The sequence below is a fragment of the Durio zibethinus genome, chromosome 15 (genome assembly GCF_047325235.1).
Source record: "Durio zibethinus cultivar Kanyao isolate XHJ-2024 chromosome 15, ASM4732523v1, whole genome shotgun sequence".
Taxonomy (NCBI): Eukaryota; Viridiplantae; Streptophyta; class Magnoliopsida; order Malvales; family Malvaceae; genus Durio; species Durio zibethinus.
This window is the reverse complement of record NC_143176.1, coordinates 19,505,543-19,532,935: the sequence shown is the minus strand read 5'-3', so window position 1 is coordinate 19,532,935 and position 27,393 is coordinate 19,505,543. Positions and strand designations below refer to the sequence as shown.

General features: G+C 32.6%; 2 protein-coding genes across 2 annotated transcripts; one reads left to right on the top strand and one right to left on the bottom strand.

Annotated features, from left to right (window-relative positions):
- Positions 1-548: 548 nt before the first annotated feature.
- On the bottom strand, positions 549-5,479 carry FRS11 (FAR1-related sequence 11). The gene is made up of 4 exons (XM_022896739.2): positions 5,065-5,479; positions 3,648-4,666; positions 2,529-2,972; positions 549-1,498 (listed from the first exon to the last, which is right to left on the bottom strand). The coding sequence occupies exons 2-4, from the start codon at positions 4,626-4,628 to the stop codon at positions 881-883; spliced, it is 2,043 nt and encodes a 680-aa protein (XP_022752474.2). The 5' UTR covers positions 4,629-4,666; positions 5,065-5,479; the 3' UTR covers positions 549-880.
- Positions 5,480-6,122: 643 nt separating this feature from the next.
- LOC111301223 (ERAD-associated E3 ubiquitin-protein ligase HRD1B-like) lies at positions 6,123-12,111 on the top strand. The gene is made up of 8 exons (XM_022896737.2): positions 6,123-6,204; positions 6,606-7,148; positions 7,850-8,026; positions 9,057-9,206; positions 9,321-9,529; positions 10,233-10,383; positions 11,080-11,353; positions 11,702-12,111. The coding sequence occupies exons 2-8, from the start codon at positions 6,616-6,618 to the stop codon at positions 11,825-11,827; spliced, it is 1,620 nt and encodes a 539-aa protein (XP_022752472.1). The 5' UTR covers positions 6,123-6,204; positions 6,606-6,615; the 3' UTR covers positions 11,828-12,111.
- The last annotated feature ends 15,282 nt before the right edge of the window (positions 12,112-27,393 follow it).

Here is a 27,393-nt window from a genome sequence, read left to right as displayed (position 1 = left end):
ATTTAATTTTTTCAAACTTAAATTTATATTTTCAATTTAATTTAATATGATGATAGTTATTTCAATTTTATTATTATAAAAATATTAAAATTATTTTATTATATTAAAATTATAATTTAGTTAATAATTATGTACACAGCGCGTTAAAGAAAACTAGTATATATATATATATATATATATTATTTTTCTATTTTTTAGACTTTCAGCCTTAAAAGTAGACAATAAGCACCAGAATAACTGCAGCATTGAATTGTAAAATGGTATGAAATCAACCACTAAAACTGAAAGAAGAAATTCAAAACAAATGAATCAGTAAAAAAAATTCAAACTTTGCCTAAAGATACCGTATTTATATATATATATATATATATATATATTTGACCTTACGTACATACAGTAATTGATTCCTTTTTACCAGACTTAAAAGTTAGAATCTCCCTCTGTATTCCTCATTCACATGCATGGAAAAGAAAGTTCTAAATCTCAACTATGAATCAATGATATACCCCTAACTAGTCAATTGCTCTAGAAATGAAAGAAGAAAGCTCTTTTAGAACGTTTCCATCATATGCTATTAGGCAAAAGCAAAATGGGGTTTCATTTTTTTTTTCTGCAGAAAAAACACATGAATATCATACAAGATAGGCTACTTCCTACGTATATATTGTACACGTAAAAACCATCGAGAACATCCCCTAGGAATTGGCAAAATAATGCCTAGAACATGCAACTTGTTTATTTTGATTGCATGTAACAGAACTACAAAATTTAGTATGCAAAGGCCAAACCCTTCATCAACTCTTGCATTTCTAACCTCAACGTGATTTCTTATCAAATTTTCTCATGTTGCTTTCTGCTCTAGTTGTTCAAGTTATAGTTTTCAAAGATTCCTATGAATAGGTGAAATATCTCGCACACCTTGTGATGCAACTGGCTGCTCTCTTATGCGAGATAAAAGAATGGAGACTTGCTCGGTAGCAACATCCAACCTTTCCCTTGACTTGGCAGATTCTGCTACAAGGGTTGATACCATGTTCTGCAACAACTGAATCCTCTCCCTATGATCACTTGAAGAACTATGCAGAAGCTTTGCAGGTGATGTGCTGATCCTTCTCCAGCGAAGAGGAAGATATCTGTCTGGGATCTGAAAGCAATTTCCTGTTGAGAGAACTCGAAGGGCATGGCGACAAAGTATTCCAGAGAACTCAAACTGATGGCAGCTGCAACTTATAATACCCTCTCGAGGAACCCAATATACTTTCCGGCCTCCCTCGAGTTTTGTATGATGTCTTACAAGAAAGCCATCATCCATCTGAAATGATGCATAGTGTTCAGCTAAAACTAGTTGTTCTTGAAGCTTAGAGAAGGCAAAAGGAGTGAGGATAGAGGCAGCATGAGATTCCATAGGCGCTCCTGTTTTTAGGCAAATGTTTTGAAGATTCTGCTGCATTGTCTGTTGTTCAGCTGCTTGATCTTTAAAATCCACAGCAGCAGCAACCTGATTGATAAAGTTAAATCAACAGGGGAAGAAAAATCATGCTACACAACAGCTGATAACATAAAGCATGAAGAATTGCCAAATCACCACTACAAACTACAACCACATTTTTGATGCATTACAAGCAAAAACAAGTACAACAATCAAGAAAAGGGAAATACATGTCAAGATAAATACAGATTTTGAATAGAAGCCAAAATCCAAGCAAAATCCAACCACATCATGATGATGGTGATGTGGAGATGATAAGATAATGAAATTTAGTTGGGCAGGACAAGGTTCAGATTTGTACTTTAATGGCGGAAGTTGCTTCCAAACTTAACATTTCTATGAGATTGCAACATGGGTACAAAAAAATCTAAATCCCAACTGGTGAATCAGGCATAAGTTCAGATGTAAGGTGAGTTGATTAAACCCCATAATCTAATCTAGGGTCTGCATATCTTAATATAGAATTAATAATGTTTAATCATGTAGATAAGCTCTAACAGTAAAGAAAGTATAAGTCAGGTTTAACTCCCAAAAAGTTTTCTTATAAAGTCCATTGTTTTTCTACACATCTTGAAGAATTCTCTACTACCATTTTATTGTTTTGAAACTGGCTAGACCTAACATGGAGTAAAAGCCAGTTTCATGTGATAATACAGACAATTTGAATTAAGTTGAATGGCTATCATTGTCCATGTTTGAAAGAGAAACAGTTTTACAAGTCAGTGTATGTGAATCCTCAGATTCAAGATATGCAGTGGATGAGCCTTAAAAACCTCCAACTTCCAACCTTTGATGAAAGAGGCAATGCCTAGCAATTTGACAACTTAAACATTTGTGCTAGCCTAAATTAAGTATTTACTACTATAGAATCTTCATATTCTGATATCCTCAAACAATCAATTTATTTCCTATGTCTTCAACGTGGATAAACTAAAAGAAAAAGTCTAGATGCACTTGCTTTGGGAATCATTAGTCAAGATATTCAACAAAACACTCACACAATTGGATTTGAAGTAAAGTATAGAAAGAGAGAGTGTACTTGTTCCACAAAGTGTGCAAGCCGAGTCTGTGCACTTAAAAACCTTTGAATGAAAGCATTAATTGCCTTTGAGTGGCCACTTGTGGTCATTCCTGCAAAGAAATGGTTTCTCAAGTACGGCAAAGCCCACATTGTGCGTAATGCAAACAAGTTGGCAATATGCCTGTTTGTGTGTAGCCCAAAAGAGTTGACCATGTCCCTCCAGCCCAATTCAAAATCCTCAATTGACTCTAAATTGTAGAGTCGATAAAACTCAGCCTTCCACTCATTGTAACGTTCCCCCAAAACAGCATTAAACCAGGATGGAAATTTTGCCACAATTATCCATATGCAGAGTGCATGTTTAGTTGTAGGGATTTCAATGGCTATGGCTTCTTTGAGACACATACTTTGGTCAGTTAATATTGTCTGCGGTGCTTTTCCATTCATAAACCCTAAGAATGCCTTTCAAATATGAGAAAAAAAGGACACTGATTTAGCAAGCCTCCCAAAAATTAAGCCATAAAGAAGAAAGAGAAAAGTAAAATAAAAACCAAAAAGAAAAAGAACGGTAGTAAATTCAAGAGCCACCAAGAACATAAAAAGAAAGATAAAGTATAATATTCAAAAAATCCGCCAATTATCTTCTGTATAAGAGACATTTTTTATTAAAAATTATGTTCATACATCCCATCCTCCTTTTTTTCCTGCACAAAGTTCCTGCATCCCATCCTGATTTGATAGAAATTGACCATGTACAAATCAGGCAGGTTCATGCTCAAATTGGCATAGTATTCCAAAATCACAGTTGCGTCATAAAGCATATGAACTCAGCAAACCAATGATATTATAGATACTATTGACACTCCCAACAGAAGAACTGTATATAATTACAAAGATGATTGAAAAAATCATCTTGTGTATCTATCACATTCACTAAACCTACCAGCTCTCTATCCCATATACTGAATCACTCAATTGCACGAATTAATATTTCCCTACCTCCCTCCTTTCTTTCTGCCTTTGCTTTTGGCAATGTCACAAGAGCAAAGGACACAAATTGGCAGATCCAAGTAAAACTGGCAACCATAAGCAATACAATATGATAGACTGAGAAAAAGCTATGTTATATTCTATTACCTTTAAAGCCCATGACAATGACCTTGAATTTTCTTCTTGTAAAAGCACACAGCCAAAAAAGCAAGGCATGCCATAATTATTCATTCCAACCCATATCCCCAGTGGCATGTCAAGTGCAGTCAAACGATGAGTCGTGTCAAACACCACAGCATCACCAAATATATCATATGACTGGACTGATGATGCATATGACCAGGCAATGTTCTCTAACCTATTGTGTGAATCAAGTGTATACTCAAATTTGAAGTTGGGGTCCTTCTCCTTAATGTTTCTACACATTCTTAATAAATCTATGCTTTCATCTTCTTGATCTAATTTCCTGAATGATTGAAGTAAATTTCTCACATCCTTCTCAGTAAACGGTAGATATCCTGGCTCCACACACTTCTCAAGTTCCATCAGCCTCATCATTTGCTGCACTGAGATTCCTGTTTTGGCAAACATAAGGATTCGGTTCTTATCTGCATCTGATATGGTTCGGTATGCAGGAAGGAAACGAACTTGATTCGGTTCTAAAAGTTCATGATTATGGTGGTCCACAAAACCCGTGACACGCCATTCTGCTGCTCCTAAGTCTGTTACTTTGCTTATCCGCAAGTATGCTTGACATCCGCATCGGGATGATTTTCTGTTTCTTTGTGGTTTACCGTTATTTGAGGTTTTGACAGGTGTATTGCCAGCACGGTGACAGACAAAGTAACGTCTTGTAAGTCCTTTTCCAACCCCATCCTTTCCTTCTGTGCGATGACGACGGATGGAAAAGCCACATTGCCTTGCAAATTCACTATAAAATTCATAAGCTGCATCATGAGTAGCAAATCGTTGCCCAATATATGGAATGGCATCATTAATGGTTTCTAGAGAAAGCCGGGTTTCATCAGGTGAATCCTCTGTACTACTGGTTTCACCTAAAGACAAGGATCGTTGATCTGAAGGATCATCATAAACGATCAACATCTGTCCAGCATCTTCAGACATCATTTTCTTCTCATTAACCCAATTGACGTCAAGCTAAGATCCTGTGACATTCAAGAAATCATAGAATGATGACATAAAGAAACTGCAATAATAAAGAAAATTGATTGATATAAAAGGTTCAAAGTCATTAAAATCCCACATAAATTTTCAAGTAAGACCACTTAATTGTTCAATTTCTAACATGCAAGCATTAACAATCTCACAACATAGACCATTTATAAGACTCAATCTGCCCTAACCTTATCGAAAATTCCATATTTCTTGAACAAAAACAATATTCAGCCCAAGACACATTTTCACAATCAATCCAGAATTCATACAAGATCTAATCAATTTAAACCAAGAAAAAAAAAATGGCAATATGAGTAGAATATAATAAGCAACATTAACATAATCTTCACTGGCCTCAACAGATTCACTCAAGAATTCCAAGATATACCTTAAATCCACACTCTAAAGCTCAATAAGCCATCAATTGAAAATTCACGTCAAAAGATTAAACGGATATTTCTAGAGAGAAATATTGAAGTAATAAAATCTGGGTCATTCAAAATTAACTTAATAATTGAAAACAAAAGAAGAAAAGGTTGAAATTTGACCAAAAGGTGTGGGTTTGCTGGGAGGGAAATATAGGGCAAGAACAAGATAAGAGCGGACGAGAAATGAAAAGGAAAGGAAATGGGGAAAGATCAAAATAAGAGGAGTTGCTGCAGTGGAGAGGTAGAGAGCAAGGTGTTGGCTGAAAGAGGGTAAGGAAAGAACAAATGGAAAATGGTAAGAACGATAAAAGAGAGAAAGAACGGTGTCGCAGCCAGTTGTGGAGATGAAAAAAGAAAAAGGGACTGACCGGTGACGCCGAGCGAGGCAGCAATGAATGTTTTTACAAATTTTTTTTTTCTTTCTTGCACTCCTGATAGGAAAATTTGATCCTAAAATAAATAAATAATTAATTAATAATTGGCAAAATTTTTTTTATTTTCATAAATTCTCCTATTGTTAGAATGAAATTAATAAACCAAAAAATATATTATTAAACATTAAATTACTAATTAATCCACCTTTCTTTTGAGAAAAAAATTGTTATATTAAAAATAAAAAATTTAAATATAACAATCGATTATTGAAATTGCATTAGAATAGTTATTAATTTTAGTTCCACCAACACAGCGTTCAATGTTATTGTTACGATAATTATTTCATCATCGTCACTATTTTTTAATATCACCTAACGGAATCCAACCAAAAAAAAAAAAAAAAGAATCTAACCATCAATGCAAGCAAACGCTCAATCAAAATCTTCAACGAAAATTTTGTTTCAATAAAGCCACAGTACACGTGGATTATACTGATTGGTAACGATGACCGCAATTGCAAAACGCATAGGATAAATAGGTAAATTTTCCTAAATTTAAAACAAAAAAATTCCTAAATTAAATAAATAGCCCACCATATTAATGAAGCTCTTATAAATTTGTTAAGTTATTGTTAAGCTCTCTCAGACCGGAGGAGACAAAGGACTCTCTCATTCTCTCATTGGCGGTTCCTTTTCTCTCGAAAACCTCACCGACGTTTCTCTCAGGTCAGTACTGATCTCTTCCTTTTTTTGTCCTTTTCTTTTCCACCCTATTTGATAGAAATTTTTGGTTTTGGAAGTTCCTGGATTCGATTGTTTGGTTGCGGGTGAAAAGAATTTCAAGGAAAAAATTGAAAATTTCTTTTGTTCGAAATAGGGATTATTTTTTTTATTATGATACCATGTTTGAATTAGTAAGGTTCCATTGTTTTGGATAGAGAAGATAGAAATTTTATGAAAAATTTACCTCTTTTTATAGTTTCACTTGATCTCAGTGCTTATATTATTGTTTCATGACGAATTAAATGCTTTAAAAGAGTAAGGTTAATTGATTAGGAGGACGTAGTCTTTTAAGTTAATTCTAGATTTTGATTTTCCTCTGTTGAATATTGTGGTGTGGTAATCAGGTAGAGGAAAATGATGAGGCTGCAAACCTATGCTGGTCTCAGTTTAGCCGCGACGCTAGCAGTTATTTATCATGCGTTCAACAGTAGAGGCCAGTTTTATCCTGCTATGGTTTATTTATCAACCTCTAAGATCAGCTTGGTGCTGCTTCTCAACATGGGCCTTGTCTTTATGTGTATCTTATGGCAATTAACCAAAAGGGTATTCCTTGGGTCTCTTCGTGAAGCTGAGGTTGAGCGGTTGAATGAGCAGTCTTGGAGAGAGATCATGGAGATCCTCTTTGCAATTACTATTTTTCGACAAGACTTCTCTGTTATATTTCTTGCAATGGTTACAGGTTTGTTGTTAATCAAGGCTTTGCATTGGATGGCACAGAAGAGAGTTGAGTACATTGAGACAACCCCTTCTGTTCCTATGTTGTCTCACATTAGGATAGTTTCTTTCCTGGGTTTCCTTCTTCTTCTAGATTGTCTGTTTTTGTACAGTTCTATCAAGTTTCTTATCCAAACACGACAAGCTTCAGTTTCCCTCTTCTTTTCATTTGAGTAAGTTTTTAACTTAGCACCTTTTCTTCTTTTTGCAATTATTAGTAGAAAATTTTCTTAACATATTTCTGCTTGTCATGCTTTATGGGCCATCATTCGAAACCACTTTGTATTTCAATTGTCATTAGTATTTTAGATTTAATAAAATTGATTTGCAGGGATGAGCATTGTGCTTGAAGTCATAGTTTTTCTTTTGTGATTTTACTAAGGTCGTGATAAATATGCATTGGAATCTTTGATTTATGAGCATGATTAATAAGGATTGCAAAATTATGTATGTTGTGAAGGACTGCTAGGCTATAAAGAAATAAGAAAGAAACTCTTTAAATGTGTCATTTATGTTGGGAATTAAATGATAAATGAAGTTGTCATTACAAAAGTCCCAACCAATAAAATAGTCAGGTTCCTGGAAGAAAAATGCTTGTATAAAATCTAAATATTCTTTGTGTTATGGCAATTTACATAATATGACTAGTTTTGATTCCTCTCCCTTGTTTCTTTCGAAGTTATATGTGTGTATCTTCATTTTTCGCATGTATCATTGTTCATTGTCTGCATTCAAACATGTATTAATTGCTACTTGTGAGTTTGCAAAGTTACTGAAATATGTTTTAGGATGGACTAGGGAGTGGTGTAGATATATATATTTTGTAGTTTATCTGTTTTTACTTGGACTAATATTGACTTTTTTTGGGTTCAAGGTACATGATACTGGTGACGACAACAGTGGCAACTTTTGTAAAATATGTTTTCTATGTGAGTGACATGCTTATGGAAGGACAATGGGAAAAAAAGGCTGTCTATACCTTCTACTTGGAGCTCATCCGGGACTTGCTTCACTTGTCTCTGTATTTATGCTTCTTTCTTGTGATTTTCATGTAAGTAAACTATTCTTTTTGGTTTCTGTAGGATCACATATGTGTTTATATTATTCATGTGCATAAACAATTTTTGGCTGTTGAATAATGTTCTAATGCATGAGGTTCTCAAAAACTTTTTGGCTTACATGAACTGAAGACTTAATGCATGTTAGTGCAATTTTATAAGCAGTGTTCTAAAATTTTCAAGTCAATTTTTTACTTGTTAGATAGAATGCTATACTTTCTTTTAGGAGTTTTTACCATGCTTTAGTCTTTAGATCCCCTTCAGTTATTTGATATCTTATAATTAGGTGTTAAAGTTTAAGGGTGGCATAAGGCATGTGGTGTTCTCTAACATATAGAGATGCATTGGGCTGATTGGACATCGGCGTAAGCTCAAATCCTGGTAGCAAATTACATTTTTTGAGATTGTATTTACTGGGTTCTAAACTTGCACATGTTGGATGGAGAAAAAGGGCAATCTTATGTCCATATCATTAGATGCTACATGGTTTTTTAATCAGAATTGCTGTAGATGAGACATTCAACATTGAGACTTGTTTTGTTACATATCTAGAGAGGACAGCCAAGTTTTATAGCTGCTTTGCAAACTGTTTTATATCCTTTAGACATGAAAATGTAATTGTCAAGTAGAATGGTAGCAAATGGGTAGTTGTCAATTGGCATAAATACTCCAGTTTTTCATGAATTTGCTGATATATGAATGGGGTAGTACCAAAATTTCTTCTGTTCACAGAAATCAGTTTCTAATCCTAAAAAGAGCCCAATGGGGTTGTCATGAAAACTAAGACTCATCTGCAGGTTTTGAGATGTCTGCCAAGTTGCCAACTTTTTAATGGAAGGCTTGGTTGAGCGCTGCAAGGTCTATAAAGGATAACTTATAATTAAAGAGTGGATATAGAATGATAAGTGTGATAAAAAAAAGGATATTTTTTTCTTCACCAAAGTCTCAGATCTCTTAATATATATATATATTCTTATGGATTAATTCAAGGCATGGTTGTTAATGTTTAATTTGTTTCTGCAGGAATTATGGTATACCTCTGCACTTAATACGGGAGCTTTATGAGACCTTTAGGAATTTCAAAATTCGTGTTGCTGATTACATGCGTTATAGGAAGATCACTTCAAATATGAATGATAGATTCCCAGATGCAACCCCTGAAGAGCTCACTGCGTGAGTCAAACAGTATTTGTTTATAAACTCAATTTTGTGCTTTTATAAGAATCTTTCAATTGCATTGTGATTTTTTATTCTTGATTTTTAACTGCTTACTGGTTGGATGAACAGAAGTGATGCAACCTGTATTATATGCCGTGAAGAGATGACCACAGCAAAGAAGTTAATTTGTGGGCATCTTTTTCACGTGCACTGCCTTCGGTCATGGCTGGAGAGACAGCATACCTGCCCTACGTGCAGGGCACTGGTTGTACCATCTGAAAATGAAACAAGTTCATCTGGAGGGCAACATGGACATCGGTCAGATGCTCATGAACAAGGTAACCTCATTGTAACATCATCTGTAACAAGATCAACTCTTTTCTTTGAGCATTTCGATTTTCTTGATAAATTTAAATTGATGTATGCCAACTGTTAGTTCTGCTATTTGGTTTTGAGATGATATGGATCATGCATGAATAAATATCCATATCATGAATAGATTGCCTAACTTTTTCAAACTTTGTTACTTTTTCCTAGGTATCGGGTAAAGCAAATTTTGGGGCCTTTAAAATTTTCCATCCATTATTAGCTCAAAATTCAGTTCTTTGTCTTTTTAGTTGCTATCTATTTATGCTTTGTTGAACTGCTTGTAAGCTTGGTAAGGCATGTGCCTCCTGAAATAAGGTGTGGAAATGCAAATGTCCACAGTTGTTATCCATGCTTTAAGGCATGCACCTTAGTGTGGTGCCTTACTTGAAGGCTTTTCCTTCCCAACCCATCTTGAAGATGTTTTCCATGTTTTGGCCCCAAATTTTGGGGGATAACCTGTTCCAAATACCAGTTATTTTATGGCATATAGACTTATTTATACCACATGGAAACTGGTAAGCTGATTTGGGTTGCAAAGAATTTGGGATGTGGACATTAAGTATTACTTTGTTCTGCAGCTATTACTTCACTACTAAATTTTATAATTTTGCAATTAATCAAACTGACTTTGTTGTTTGAAAAATGTGGGCTAATTGTTTAAAGTGGGAACAGGGTCCAGCACAAGTTCATCTACTCAAGGTCCTGGTGTTGACATGGCCACTGACAATTTGACCCAGCATCCGGCCAGGCTTCAGGCTGCTGCTGCTGCAGCGTCAATATATGAGAAATCCTACGTCTATCCTTCTGCGAACACACTAGTTTGGTAGGTAGTTTTTTGCTTGTAATGCTGCATGTCTGTCAATGAAATTTGCAGTTTCCTGATTTTGCTGGTTTTGTAATCTTGCCTCTTTTTCCCATGTGATTTTTTTATTATGTATCAATTGCAGTGGACTAATTATCAGTTATTGCATTTTGAGAGAGCATATTTAAATTTTTGAGCACCAAAGAAAAGTATTAGGAATGTGCCATTGAGACAATTCGTTTGGCTTCTGGGTTGTACAAAAGTTGTGTGTGTGTTTGTGTGTCTGTGTGTCTGTGTGTTTGCTTATATAGAGATTGTTAAGAAGTGACGACACTATCTCTGGCAAACTTAATTATGAAATCATATATATGAATATAAGGAGGTAATTATTTAAATTGAGACCTATTACAGGAGATATATGATACTTAATGAATATTGGGAAGTGAAACGTCTATTCCTGATCAAAGGGGAGCACTTTAAACACATGCAGAGCTTGTTGCAATGGAGTGCTAGTTTTCAAAAGCTGATAATTGGTTCATTGGTTTAGAGGCATCTCTAGACCTTCAAAGTCTTTGCGCCCACATCTGCTCTGCTTTCTAATTGTGCTATTGATGCCAGTTCTTTTACATGATCAGATCTGGCTCTAAGTGCATTGGTTTGCTAATTCGAACTGGTGTTCCCAGTTACATGTTACAATGTTGTGCATTTTATATGCAGGTCTCCTAGATATGCTGTACTTCCCAAGGCTTATGGTTCATTGGCCGACACCATGAAGGTGGAATCTAGTGGGGAAAGCACATCCATTGGACAACAATTTGCCATTCCTGGTGGATATGCAAACTTGTCCTTTCCGCAATTTCCACATTGTGTTTTTCTTCCTTTCCAATCACCTGGTGCCAATGGAAACTCAGGAGAGGGATCAAGTGGTAATCAGAGTACTCCAGATTCTGAGTTGGAAGTTCAGAAGAAGATTATTCAGCAGCAGATTGAGGTATCATTTATGTATTGTACTGGTGCTACTCTTGCTTCCTTTATGTAATTGTGTGTATAAAAATGTGTGATCAAGGTGAGATTTGGAGTGCATGGCTTGCAGTGGATGCAGCATGGCATGACATTCCAATATCAATCATGACTGTTTTCGGGATAGCCTCCTAATTGCATTAGAATTGACTATTGAGAGCTTCCATTTGTTTGATTGTCTCTTTCCTATGTCTAGAAATTTACTTTTTCAGGTAAAAGATTATAACATTTAACATTAACACAATGTAAAATCAGCTCATACTTTTCCAATTTGTCACTACTGTTTTTCAACGTGTTTTTTTTTTTTTTTTCTCAATAGGTGCTGCAACATCAGCTGCAACTCCTGCAGATGCGGAAGCCAAAAACTGAAGAAAACACTGACATTGGTCTCACAGCCTCATCAGATAGAAAAGGAAAAACCATTGCGGCTTCTTCAGAAGAGTGAAGCCAGTGCATAGTTCGTTCACAAGTCTAGGTTTATTTATTTATTTATTTTTTCCTTTTACATGGGAACTAGTGAATGAGTACAAGGGGGAAAATGTTTAGCCAAAAATTGTGGCATTGCTTCCCCGAAGGCTGGAAGTCCGGTTTAGGGTTTATCTTCAACATCGCGTTTCATTTTTACGTGTAGGAACATTGGTTTGGTTTCAGCTTTTGGATTGGAACATTATGATCATGGATCCTTTGGAACGTAAAGTTGTGATATAATCCAAGTCTTTTGCGAAGATCTATTTAGCTATCACTATGTATACCAGGAATTGATTGCTTTGCTTAGTTATGAATTATTTGTAGTGATCTTAACACACTGACAAATTATTACAATCACAAGTTTCGAAATTATACTCATAACATTACTACAAAAATTTTTTTAAAATTATTTAATACATTATGAGGGAAATTTAAGTCCCACATATGCATTAAGATGTATTAAAAAAATAAAAATTAATATATTTGAAAAAATTAAAATCGTTTGTGGAATTTAAAGAACTTATCAACGCTTTGTAAAATGACAATTCATTATTAAACCCTAACACTAGCAAGTGAAAAAAAAATTCTTCTTAAAAGTTTGGTCAAAATTGTAATTTTAGTTATGAAAACAGTTGCAGGCTGCCAGGAGGATTGTAGCAGTGGCGGAAAATCTCGGACAGTGTGGGCACAAGCAAAACTTTGATACAAATGGCAGGAGGGTCAGGCACAGAACCTGATCTGATGATCTTTGTCTTGTACGTGGATGCGATTTTGTACGTGTTCCATGCCCCACAAAAAATACCTGATTGGTTGATTTCCCCAACACCAAAAAGAAATAAAAAGGAATTAAAAAAGAAGTGATGTCGTCGAGAAAGACCCAAGCCAGAGGCAGAAACAAAAGCACTGCCAACCATGTAAGAGTGAATCGAATTTTATAGATTTGTGAGTTTATTATTGTAAATCTCTACTAAGCTGTGTTAACCATTCTCTAACTGTTCGAAGTAGGTGAAAGACTTGGCTCTGCTGTTCTGTGTACAGCTTTGCTAACAAATTTTGTTATTTCTAGAAGGAGATAGAACGCCCTTAATCTGACTAATTCTTTTGCTCTTTGGTTCTTTTCCTTTTTTTTTTCCCAATTTCTTTTGTTGCTCTCCATCTCGATTGAGAAGATGGGCTGTTTATATAGTTGATAATTTTAAGCATGATAGAAAATGATAAAAAAAAAATTACGAAAACACGACAAAATTTTAACAAAAATAAAAAATTATATATAAGTTTATTAAAAATAAAAAATATGTATTGTGTTTAGTAAGTCAAACACGAATTTAATACATAAAATTTTTATGTTTTATTTGCATTGGGCACAATACTACACATGAATTGTAAAATCTAATCTTATTTTTATGCAACAAACATTGAATTTGTATCGAGGGAGGTTGGCAGATGTTCTTAAGTTAAGCAGGCAAGTATGAAGACGGACTAGAAATTTTTATTTTCTAGCTGGGTGAGGTCTCTTTCTTTTATGTAGATGGTAAGGACAATGTTCCTCCCAGAAATACGAGTGGTCCTGTTGGTTCTTCTGGTTGAATTGGATTCTTCAGAAAAGTGGCGGATCCTAGAGGCAAAACGTGGTTATGGCAAGAGTAATTTTTCACTACAATCAGGCCACCCAGCTTTTACATATTCTGTCAGAGCCTGGGTTTCAACAGTCGGGAAGGTTGCCCACAAACATATGATCTGTTTGCAATGTTCTGATTTGGTCAATAGTGAATATAAACGAATACCTTTGTCAATTCTCCATATTTTTCTTTTTAATAAAAGAACTCTGTCACATAAACATAAGACTTAACACCAAAAGTTAATCTACATTTTTAAGAGGTGGATTCCTGCAAGGTAAGTATTGAATTTTTCATCTTTAATCCTTTAAGGTTGTGGCCTTTTTTGTAAAAAAAAAATGCCATAGTTGAAACTTCTAAAGAAGATTTCCTCTCTTCCTTAATCCTTTAAGGTTGTGGGTTTTTTCTTTTTTTTTTTTTTTTTTAAAGAATTTTGAAGAAGTGCTATTTGATTAGGAGTTCTATGTTTGGATTGGGTTAAGTAAAGAAGTGCTATTTGATTAAATTAGTTAAACTTTCTCACTAAAGTGATATAATTAAAAAATATATGTTTAAATTTCATATTGTGGTTTATTTACCATGGAACCTTATACAAATTCATGGAATTTCAATGCAAGATTTTTGCTTTGACTTTCAATCTCCATCACATTTCCGGTCAATTACTTTGTCATGAAAGTTTGACCCTTAACTTGATATAGGAATGAACAATCAAACTTGTGCCAGAAGTCATATATACCCTGCTTTTTCATCATACTTACAACTCTATTAGAAACCGTTGGTCAACAATATCCCTGGAATTCTTGCTTCCCAAGGAAATCACCTGCAACGTTTAAAAGGAAAAGAAAAGTATATTTATTTTCTTCTGTTTTACACTTTATACTGATTTTGTAACAAAATTTTCTAGGTCTCCATTTTCCTGGATTTGATCAGATTAAAAGTAAAAAATTTTAACAGCATGGCTTCTGCTTGGTGCTCTCACTGCCTCAAAATTTGCAGGATGGCTCTCGACCATGGCTTCATGTAAGTAATCTTTCCATAAATTCTTTTACATCTATCATCTTTTTAAAGAAATTTTTACTTAAAATTTGCTGCAGATCATGTTCAACTTGCGGAAAAGTATTAGGTCAAGTAAGTGTAAAGACAGCTTCCAACATAAAGACAAGAGTACTTAAAAGAACCAAAAGGGTGATAAAAAAGAAGACATAGGCTTTGGTTGGAGTTTGGATGAAACTCAATCAAACACCACATGAATTAAAGAATCTGACCCCCAATTTCCCTAATTTTTTTTTATTATTATTGTGTACAATCTAATTATTTTTACTTAAAGAAACAGTCAAATCTGTCAATAAATTTGGTCTGGGATCAATTCTAATTCTTACCAACTGTTGATAGAGTGCTGTATTTTTATTCTGAGGAATGAGAGGTCAAATAAAAAAACAATTCTAATTTTTTTTAAGTTCAGCATATCTTCCTCCAATCCCCAGTTATTGATGAACATCTTGTTAATATCATCTCCTGCAAGCTGCTTGACTTGATTAAGAATAACTGGAGAAGCATCGGCTCTTTTACTATGAAATCTAGTGTTTCTCTCCATCCAAACAAAATGGAGGTAGGCACACCAAGCCAGTTTGAGCATACCAACTGCAACCAATGCTTTTCCCTTCCCCTTGAGTCTCTTCCGTACCCATCTGAAATCATTTGACCAATCTCCAGCCTGCTTTTGGGATTCCACATAGCTGAAGAATAACCATCCAAGCAATGATGGCATGCCTCGCGATATGATACTTAAACCATAAAACCTTAGGCCAATCTACTTTCTCCAGCTTATGCGTGATTGCATCTCATGTTCTAGCTGCATGATACTTATGAGCAGAATTTAACCAAGTAGTCTCTCCACTCTGCTTCTGGACGAATGGAGGGGCAATGTTGATCGGTTTAAAGCAACTTCCTCCAACCTAAGTTATGATTCTGAGATGGTTGAATTAGCCATAAGGTCTTACTCTCTAGTATGAAATTGTTCAATGACCAACTGTTATATTAAATAGTAAATTTGAACCTTTTCAAATACTAAAATTCATTTGAAAATTTTGCCTAAAAAAAAACTAATCAATGAATATTTAATAGCATTTGCATCTATCCTCGCAATAGTTTGGATAGTATAACAAATCCAAATTCAGATTCCGAAGTGGTAAAGCTAGTATCATTCTTGTGTTACCTAGCTCTTTCTTATGATCCAAAGCCAAAGGCCTCATGATCTGAACTTTTTGATACAGCCATAGACACACAAAAACTTGACATTTCAATCTAAATCAAACCAATATATTGTTTTTCTGCATCGAGCAAAAACTCAAATATATGCCTTTTTATGTTATAGCACAGATTCAGATAGATATAATTGACGAAGAAGAAAAAGTCTAACATGAGGGAAAAGAACCTGTTAGATTAGCCAAGGTGACTGCCTGGCACCCCGAAAAGAGTTTCTGGTTCATAGTCATAAAAATCTGAGCCTCTTGGAAAGATGCAGGCAAGTCATCCTTGGCTACCAAACATGACTCTTTTCTTCATGTAAGACCTCTCTCCTTCTCAGTTTTATGCACCAAGGGGAAGACAATTCTTGGTATTTATAAATTTTTGAATAACAGTAGTGATCCAAGTCGACAATGTTAATTATCAGCTAATTTTAGATCATGTAGCTGTCCATAGAATGAATATATTCTGCTCAATCTTGAATGGAGAATTCTTATTGAAGGAAAATGTTGATGATAAAATCTACCAATAGAAATATGACAAATCATCTATAAAGTCGAATGAAAAGCAACATCCTTTTGTCCAGAACATTGACTATTTTTTATTTTTAAGACATGACAGTTCAATTGGATGGTTATGGGGTTGACAGAGAAAAGGCTTATAGTTATAGTGCACAAGTTGAAAAATCATCACCTAGCTTTACAAATCACATTCCAATGCAATATCTCTGCCTTTCCATATTAGTCTACCCTCAATTGGATCCTTATTGTAATATATTCTTCTTTCCTTTTAAGTGAAGCCAAAAATCTTGCAAAGACAAGAATAGAAGCAAAAAAGAAAATGCAGATCATATATGTTCAATTGTCGTCTCTTTTCCTTTTCTGGTCTAATGTCTTCTTTTTTTTTTTTTTGAAAATTTTGATGGATGTTACAGAATTCAAATCTTATGAGCGAGCAACACTTTATTTTGGCTATACAACAAAAGAACTAGTAGAAATATGCCAATATTTTTTTTTGAGATAACAAAAGATTGCAAGTACTAAAATTTGAACCACAAATTTATTGGATGCGGCTTCTTGAATCATGATAATAAAAAGAATTCTAACCATATTGAATCAATTCAATAATAACTCATACATTTAATTGTATGGAGAATTCTTTTTGATGTGGCCTTGTCATGTATGAGTTATTGACAAAGGACAAGATGATAACTGAATTTTATGTTTATTTATAGGATTTTATAAATATTAAGATTTTCTGTACATCATTTTAATTTTTATGTTTATATATAGTTTGTAATATTCAAAATAAATTGAAGTTAAAAACTTTAATTTTGAATGATAATAATTTAAGTATGAAAAATTTCCAAACTTCTAATTGCCAAATTTTTTAATAACATAATTTAACTTTAATAAGACATAATGCATACATGTATATTACTATTTTCACCATTACCATTGTTTTTTTAAGTAAAAAAAACCAAACATATTAATAACAAAATTTTTAAAAAATATAGTGAATATTCATATAGAGAGATCATAATAATTAAGTATCACATTATCAATAGGTTTAAGTCGTTATTAATAGTTATTTCATGGCTTATTGTTAATTGAGCTTACTTTTTTTTTTCTCATTTATTAGAAATCTCTTGTATCATAAAATTTTATATATGTTCAAAAAAATTCTTTCAAATTAAAAACATGAGAAAATGAATATTTCATGCTAAAATATAGAAAATAAAAGATCAAATTATAATTAAAATAAATAAAATAAAGAAACCAAAATAACAAAATAATATTAAAATATTATAGAAATTCACAAAATATAAAAAAAATTAATTATTTATCAACTATAGAAAGTAGACATTTAAAGTAGCATTCCACTTAATCTATGGTAACAATTTTTTAAGAAACAAAACAACAAACCAAAATAATATAATAACACAGCAAAAATTCTCATGAATTTTGTATTTTAAATGTTTGAATCATAATTATTTTTTGGACGATAACTTCTTTATAGCTGTGGAAGAGAAAAGAACAACAACACCATGTGAATCTAAAGAATTCCTAAAAGAATGTGACAATTAGTCTTAATAAGAGTGTTTATTAGATAATCAATAAATTAATTAAAAAGTAATGGAATTAATCATGATAAATCATAATTTACTTATAATCATTATTTTCGCCTGTTGTGTCAAATGATGCATCTTTATCGTTATTAGCCTGCAAATTTTTTTACCAAAAAAAAGTGCAATTAGTACACAAAAGAGAAGAAAATACTTGAAAAAATTTTAGATTTTTCACTATAATAATTTAAAGGTTTTCACATTGCGCTTTTTTCCACGAGTCAAAAAATTTTTTTTTTGCTATAGTTAGATAACTTGATCCTGTTGACAAAAATTTTCATTTTGCTAATATTTGACTCAAGGACCATTCTAAAGTTGATATTTTGTTCCCTCTCTATTTCACACATCATATTTTCTTCTTCAAGTGCAATTTGAGCATGTTGCAATTTCTCAAAACTTACATATCATGAATTATACATCGATGGGTTGCTTCTAATTCCAACATGGCTTGCTTGGTTGCTAGTTGCTTTGCCTCCTCTTCATTTGCAGCTGGCATGACAAAATAAACCAAATTAATATAATTTTTTGTATTTTCTAAATGCATCTCTACCTTTGCTCGAAAATTTCCAATCAAGTCCTTTTTAATGGTGTAAATAGGCATATACTTAGTTGTAGGTCATAGCTCATCCTCTGAAGTGCTTCTTTGAAGTCTATTTGTATAAAGGTTCCTATAAGAATGATGAAATAACAAATAAACCAAACCTACAAAGAAAATGTAAGAAATGTGTTAAACACATTTAAATAAAGTTAAAAAAAAATTAAAAAATTTAGAAATTGAAGTTATGGACTTTAGAAACATACTCCACTCAAATCATATACTTTTTTCCATTTCAAAGTTTGGTTATTTATACAGTTTGAATTAAGAAATACACTTAATGTGTGAGATAAAAGAGACATTGGCATTGAATATTTCCAATCATCTTAAATAGCTATTAAAAGAAAGGTTTAATCACTACAAGGGTTTTGGTTTTTAGCAACATTTTTTTTACCGTTTAACGGCATTTATTAATGCCACTATAAGGTTACGACATTTGTGAAAAAATGTCACGTAGAGTGCCGCCTATATACGCGTCATAGTAAATAACGGCATTTTAAAAAAAATGCCTTAATATTAACGACGTTTATATCTTTGAGACGCTGCTACTTTAAAGGCGTTTGAATATGAAAATGGCAATATTAGCAGTGTTTGTATCTTTTAGTTGCTGCTATTTCAATGACGTTTTTATGAGAAAAATATCGTTGCATTGACAACGTTTGTAATAGAAAACATCGTTACTTTAGAGATGTTTGAATATAAAAACGCCTTAATATTTACAGCGTTTGTATCTTTTAGGCGCCGCTAATTTAGTGACGTTGTTATGACAAAAACACCATTGCTTTAGTGACGTTTCTATAAAAAAACGCGACCTAACTAGCAGCGTTTGCTGAAAATAACACCGCTACTTATAGTGGCATTTTGTGCTACAAATGCCACTAAATTATTCATTTAGCGGCATTGCCCAACGCAAATGCTGCTATTATGTAAAAATATATATTTTTTAAATTTCTTATAATAAATTTTATTTTTAGTAAAGAGCTTAAATTTAGAAACTGAATTTAATATTAACTTCATTCACATTTAAATATCCATCTAATTAATACAAAATTTAATAATTAATATAATAACATTTAAATATTGTAAATACATTAACCAAATAAAAAATTAAAATGTATGAAATGGATGACTAAATACATTTACTGGCTGCCAATTGATGAAGAAAATTTTCCACATTGATCACTAGCATGCTTAACAACCACTGAATAATACCATACAATTTTTAACACTTCATTGTATGCTTATTTTTTATTTAAAAATTTTAATATTTACTAAATATAATATTTGAGTTGATGGAGCACCAAGATCACTTCCTGAAAATTATTGTTGCACAAAATTCATAAGATGATCGAATAATCATGCAATTGCTAAAATTTTGCACGTTTTAGCTCTATTCTAGCACATTATTATTCAATTTTGGCATGCTCCAGTTCTCTTTCTGCTTTTATTTGCTAAAAACATTGTTGTATAGTTTGTAACTCCTCTCTCAATATTGAAATGTCTCGCGAAGACTGAGTTGCTGAGAGTATAAATTACGAAGAGTTATGTCTACGTAGGTAGATGATGTTAGACGCAATCCAAGGCCTCAGACCCGTCTATGCCTTTCTTTCCCAGCAACTTCTATGAATATCCAATTTTTTTTTTCTTGTATGTTGAGAGAACCTTCAGATGCTACTTCAATCTCAGCAGCCATTTTCTCTTTTGCTTTCTCTTGTGAATTTGTCATATACAACTATCAAGTTTAATGATTAATTGATTATATGTTAAAAAGAGTTAATATTTACTTTATGATAAAATAGATGATACAAATTATCATAATTTCTTGTGTTTCGACATTCATATAAGATCCATCTTTTTTTGTGTGTATTATGCAAAAAAATTTTGCACGTGCAATTGTACTGCCCATCTCATTCTCCTGTACAAAAACATATGTTATTTGATAGGATACATATCAACCGTAACTTATTTATGCATATCAATCCTGTTAATCAAGTATTAAAATTTTGAATAACTTTAATCTCCTTTATTTATATTTTGGCCCTGTAACAACATAATAGTCTTAAATATACATAAAGAATAAAAGCATTTTAGGCTTTCACACATATCGATCATGAAAACCAAATTCAATTAATTTTTTTTTTTTGGGTTTAATATGAAGGATTGAAGCCATTCAATATGTTGAAAGGCATCCAAAATTTATTTGTATATTTGCCTTTTATATGCAAAAATATTCCTAAACAGACATAACTGACAACTTTTTCTTTCATATCAACCATAAAAACAAAGTTCAATAAATGACAAGCTTAATATCAAGTATTGAAGCTATCGAAAGTGTTAAATTACAACAATAACAACAACCAGATAATAAAGACGTAAATATACGTAAACAATAACTTTTCATACATATCATCTGTGTAACTAAGTTTAAAACTTTCGATAAGTTTAATATCATTTATTGAAACAATCAGATCTATTAAAACAGAATAATAAATGTTAATTTTCATATATACCTTTTAACGACAGAAAAAGTTCATTCATTGGAATAAGTTATTTATCATAAACTTACGATTTCTTTTTGCTTTTTTGCAAAACTTTTTGATCCATTTGTGTGGCTATATTTTTGTTGCTTTCTGCTACCAATCCCAATCTATTCTCTTTTCTGTCATAAAAAATAATTACGATTTTTTATATATTCATATTATATTGTTTAAACTGATTAAGCATTTTTTTAATTTCATACAGTTGTTTAATCATAGAAAGTCCATCAACCATATGATAATTATTGAAATGACTAATGAAAATTTTCTTACTTGTCGCATCCTCGGTCATATACCTAGTCTTTAATTTGTCCCATTACTCTTTTGTAGTAGCCTTATTTTGGTATGTATCAAACAGGCTGTTAGAAAGACCGTTCAAAATAAAACCTTTACACATGTAATCTGCATTATCCATTTCTATCTTTTTTCTTGTTGCAGTAACAGATTTTTCCATTTCATTTTCTTTTGGCCTATGGTAGTCAAAACATATACAACTTTCAAGATTGAAAATAGAAAATGCATATTCTTCTGCCATCTTCAAAAATTATCACCATCAAATGATCCAATTTGACAAAATTATAAGCCAATTCCCTGAATGTTACTTCAGTAGCCATTGTTGAACCAAATAAAATCTTAAAATTGTTAGAGCAAACATTTAAACTTTGGAATTACTGCTTCTAGTAAATCTGAAATTTTGAAAAAAAGTTTCAAGGCGTGTAATGGTGCCACTTTCCTTAAAATTTTATTTGCCTCCAACGTATTATTTAATTAGTAGGTGTGCAAAGGGGTTGGAGGCAATAAACCTTGATGATACAATGAAGCTCAGTGATTGATTGTGTTTTGCATCGACAAAATCAATACATCGAGCATTCATCGACATATCAAAAGATCACCGAACTTTTATAAAGGTATTCTGCAGCAAAACTTTTATAAAAAAAAAATCTTGAGTTTGAAGAAAGTGAAAAAGTTTCAAGAATTATTTTTGTGTATTTTCAAAAAACCAGAGCAGTCTTTTATAAATAGATAAGTGTCTTTTTTTTACAAATATGACTGTCTATTTTGAATAGACAAAAACTATCTATTTTTGAACAGTTGAAACTATTTATTTTGAACAGACTTATCTCTCTATTTTTAACAGACTTAACTATCTGTTTTTATTTTTTCTTTTTCATTGTGAGATTATTTCTCATATTTTATTGTGAAAATCTCTAACATTCAATTGATTAAAAAGCAAATTTGAAATGAAATAAAAAAAAATCATGGATTATGAAAAATTAATAATGCAAACACTAAAAAATACATCAATTTGGCTACAAAATAGAATTGAAATGCCAAACAAAAAAAATGTAAAATAGGATTAAAAATTATAAAATTACAAAATATAAACACATTAAAAAAAAAACTTCATGATTAGTATTATATCAACACGTATTGGAAAAGAAAATGAAATACAAATATGAAATACATTTATATAATTGTTTTAACAAATAACGATTTTAAAGAATATAAATAGAAGAAAATCAAAAGTTATAAATCCATAAAAACTAAATATTTCAATAAATTTTAACAAATCAATAGTAAAAAACATTAATATTAGAAAACAAAAAGTTACAATAAATTTTAACAAATAATAAACTTTAAGAAACATAAATAGAAGAAAATCAAAAACCAGAAATCCATTAAAAAGTTAGATAACAAAAAGTCTATTGTGATGAAAAATTATAAATCATAAGAAAATTAATAATAAAAAATATTAATATTAGAAAAATAAAAATTTCTATAAATTTTAACAAATAACTGTAGACACCCAATTGGGTCTAGGCTCAGATCAATTGGGCCTGACCCAAATGGGTAAGCCCAATCCAATTTTTATCTTATGTTATTTTTTTCTTCTTTCTTTTTCTTTTGTATTTTATGTATTTTATTATTTATTATTATTATATGTATATTTTTATTTATTTATCTTTTTTTTTCTCTGTTAATATTTATATGTATTTTTATATAGTTATATATTTATTATTATATTATAATTTATTTATTATTATTTTTTATCTTGTAATATTTTTTGGGTTTATCTTATTTTCATTATCTGTTAATTTTATTTTTATTCATTTATTTGATTTTTTCGATTATCTGATTGTTATCATTATTATTATTTTTTTTTCTTTTTTGAGGGCTGTGATTGAAAGTTAAAGAATCCCACTGTGGATGAGAATTCAATCAAGAGAGTCCACATTGGATTCAAAGATTGAATCCCCGTCCAAGGAAGAATTGAAATTGATCAGGAACTCCTGATCAATCCCTATAAAAGGGACCTCCTGGAACAGATGCCAGAGAACAAACAGTGAGCAAAGCTACTAATTTGAGAGAAAAAGAGGCGTATAGAAAGCTGAGAAAAGGTTTAAGAGTGTTTGGGGAGTTAGCAGAAATTTTTTGAGAATTTTTAGCGATTTTTTTTTCTGGGAATTTATGAAAAATTCCAGATTTTGGTGAATTTTCTGACGAAGTTTGAATTTTACAGTGAAAATTTTGGCCAACCTTGAAGTTTTCGGTGACCTGCCCAGTTTCCGGTGAAGAATCTCAGAAACCGGTGATCTTCCGACCAACTTCCGGCGAACTTCTGACGAAATTTTCTATATTCCGATGATATTTTCCAGAATCCGACGAAATTCAACCGGAGTTCTTCAACCTTTAGAGAGAAAGGAGAGAAAAAAGAAAGAAGAGAGAGAGAGGGGAGGAGCGTTCTATCGAAAAATAGAGGGAAGTACCTTTTATACCCTCTCAAAACGACGTCGTTTCGGCCTTAAGTAACCTAGAGGATCCGCGTGTTTTACCGAGATCTGACCGACCCGAGCGTCGACCCGCTTCCTGACCCACACGTGTCTGCCCCCTCCAAGCCGAGCTGAGCCGAGCCGAGCTCCAAAGCTGCTTCTCCGAGCCATTTTCTCTTCCTTGAGCCGAGTCGAGCCGAGCCGCGATCCGAGCAGCTCCAGGTTTTTTTTTTTTGAATTTTTTAATTTTCATTTATTTGTTTATTTATTAGATTAAGGTTTATTTAATATTCTTTTTATCTTTATTTTATTTTTATTTTTGTTTTACTTTTCTTTATTTTTTATATTTATTTATTTTTTTATTATTCTATTTTCTTTAAATAAAAATCAAAATTTCCAAAAAAATATTTTTAGGGAAAAGTTGAAAGTATCAATTTTCCTTGAAAATCAAAATTTCCAAAAAAATATTTTTAGGGAAAAGTTGAAAGTATCAATTTTCCTTGAAAATCAAAATTTCTAAAAAAATATTTTTAGGGAAAAGTTGAAAGTATTAATTTTCCTTAAAAATAAATTTCCAAAAAATATTTTTGGAGAAAAGTTGAAAGTATCAATTTTCCTTAAAAATAAATTTTCAAAAAAAAGGGTTTTTAAGGAAAAGTTGAAAGTATCAATTTTTCTTGAAAATCAAAATTTCAAAAAAAATATTTTTGAGGAAAAGTTGAAAGTATCAATTTTCCTTAAAAATAAATTTGCAAAAAATATTTTTGGAGAAAAGTTGAAAGTATCAATTTTTACTACACGAGAACAATCATTCTTTCCTTCCTTTTTGTTTTGATTTTGATTTTGATTTTTCTTTAAATAATCTGACGACGGAGCCTCTGCAAGTGAAACAGTAATTTTTTCTTGCATACTTTTGAGGCGAGAGAATTTTCTCAATTTTTTGCTAAAAGTATTAGAGTCAATTGAGAAAAATTTCTAATAATTAATTACTTGGTAAAATTTTAAGGCTTTTGGATAACACAAATTTAAGCTGGTACCATTTTTTGATGGGCGTTGTGAGGGTGCTATAACCTTCCTCACACGTAACCGAGCTCTCAAACTCTGTTCTGGTTAGTAGACCTGAACCTATTCTTTTAAGGACCCTTAAACTTAGGTGTTCCCTAAAAAAACAGATTATTTAGGTGGTCAATCACACCTAGATAAAAAAGATTGGTGGCGACTCCCTAAAGTCAATGTCTAGTGATAAATCCCCAGATCTAGACGTTATGACAGCTTGGCGACTCCACTGGAGACTTTGAGAGTCAGGCCAGCAAATAATTTGTGTTATCCAAAAGCCCAACAAAATTGAACCTTTTTGTATATATGTGTTATTATTCATTCATGTTTATTTACTTTGTTAATTATATCATTCATATGCATGTGCATAACATGAGCTCTGTACCCGAGCTCCGTCCCTCTAGGAGGGAGTAAAGTACCTATTGCTTTTGTGAGGTCTAATGCCTCCGCAGTGGCTAGCGAAATACTCCCACTCAAATTGAATCTTTTTCGCTTGTAACATGTAATGGGTGATGATTAGGGTGCCTTACTAGTCTGTGATGGACAAGGATGTAAGGAACAATTTGAGGACCTTTAGACTTTGACCCTAAAACCGCATATAGTGAACTTTAAGAGTGCCTAACCTATAGATAAAGCCATCACTTTTCCCCTTTAGAATTAACCAAAAGCATAGGATTCATCCCTTTTACTTTGTGTGATGTTTAAATTTACTTAGTCATTTATTCTTTTTCTGGGTATACTAACATTTTTTTTTTGCATTGGTTCATGTGCATATCATAAATAAAGAACATTTGCCTGAAAAACGGTCTTCAACAAATTTTTTTCATGGACACCAATGAACGCTTAGTCTGTTCTTCATCAGTATTAACACCTTGTGGGACACCCAATGAAGTAAGGGCCCAGTCAGAAAAGACTCAACTGAAGATGGAAGATTGCTTGCCAATTGGGTATGAGTCTACTCTGTCTCAAGAAACATCTATCCTCCTCAAACAGAATAATTTAGAAGATTTAGTTGATATCTGGAAAAAGATGAGTCCGTCAAGACAAGAGCAGTTTTGTCAGAAACATAGGCATATAGCACACCTTTTAGCAGTGGCTGTTGATGATCAACTAATTAGAGCTGCAACATAATTCTGGTTTAACGAAGCTAATATGACTCCCATCATAGAAGAATATTCGATCTTGGTAAGTTTGCATCTCAAGACTCCTGACAAGATATATGTCAAAAAGCATAAGTCAAGATTTCGTAAAAGTCTGGCTCAACTCATGGGGATAGACAAAGAAGTTATGGATTCTCATACAAAGAAGAAACAAGAACAGGTTTGCCTACCTTGAAAGTTCTTTTATGAGTTTCTGATGCAACATGCCAATGAAGAACGAGGGTTAGACATATTTGCCTTGGCTATATATGGACTGGTGATCTTTCCAAAAGTTTTGAGACATATTGAGATAGCGGTGGTTGATTTCTTTAAAAGTGTGATTAATGGCTGTAATCCTTCAACGGTAATATTAGCAGAGACTATCAGATCTTTGAGTTATTATCGTCGAAATGAAGGACGATTCATAAGATGCATACAGTTATTGTACATGTGGATGAAAAGCCATTTTGAACAAGAAAATGGTGTTTTCTTGAAGATTTACATCCGTAATCATTTTTCGATCAAAGAATTCTACGAAAGTGGATGGTCAAAGCGAAAGTCTAAACAAGAATGGATAACTTTCTTACAAAAATTAGAAAGTGCCAGGGTGAGATGGTTAGTCCCATGGATGAATCGTGAGCCTATGTTATACCAATGTGGGGATAGTACAGTGGTTCCACTTCTGGGTTTATGAGGAGTAACGAATTATGCACCACTCCTAGTGAGGAGGCAATTGGGGGGAGAACAGTTTATTCCTATGACTTATGGGCTTCATCAGTTAAATTTCTCTTACAGTGAGCCTAAAGCATTTCAGAGGATGAATGAAATGATCAAAGCATGGAAAAATCCCCAAAGAGTGAGTCCTGGACTATTCACTGAAAAAGTCACCCCAGGTTACTTGGTTTGGAGAACAAAGAGAAGATAAGAAATGGTATTCACTTATGAAATCTCTCAACCACCAACAGAAAAAAAACTTGAAGAGACACTATCAGAGTTAGAGCTGGCAATAAAAGAATTTAAATTTAAAAAGATCAAGTTAAAGAAAAAGATTCAAGAACTTCAAGAAGAAAAAGCCCAGTGGAAAGGTAGAGCCAAAAATTATGAAGTTAAAGTTCACAAGATTGCTAGAGAACGAGATACAACTACTGAAGATCTAGCAAGGTTACACCAAGAGCATAAGAGGCTATGTGTGAGAGAAAGGGCCAAAGAGATAACCATTGTCGAGCTAACTGAGGAAAATACAAGACTAAAACAAGAGTATGCCGAGTTGAAAGAAGAAAGTACTGAAGCACAGGCAGAAATTAACATGCTAAACAGTTATTTGAGCGGGCTAAGTCAAAGGTTGGAAGAAGAAGGAGACCACATCGCTGCATTGGTTAGAGAACATAGAGAATTATCATACCAAGTCTGGTGTGGTAAAAGAGAGAACCTAGAAAGGCAGAAATACATTGAGCACT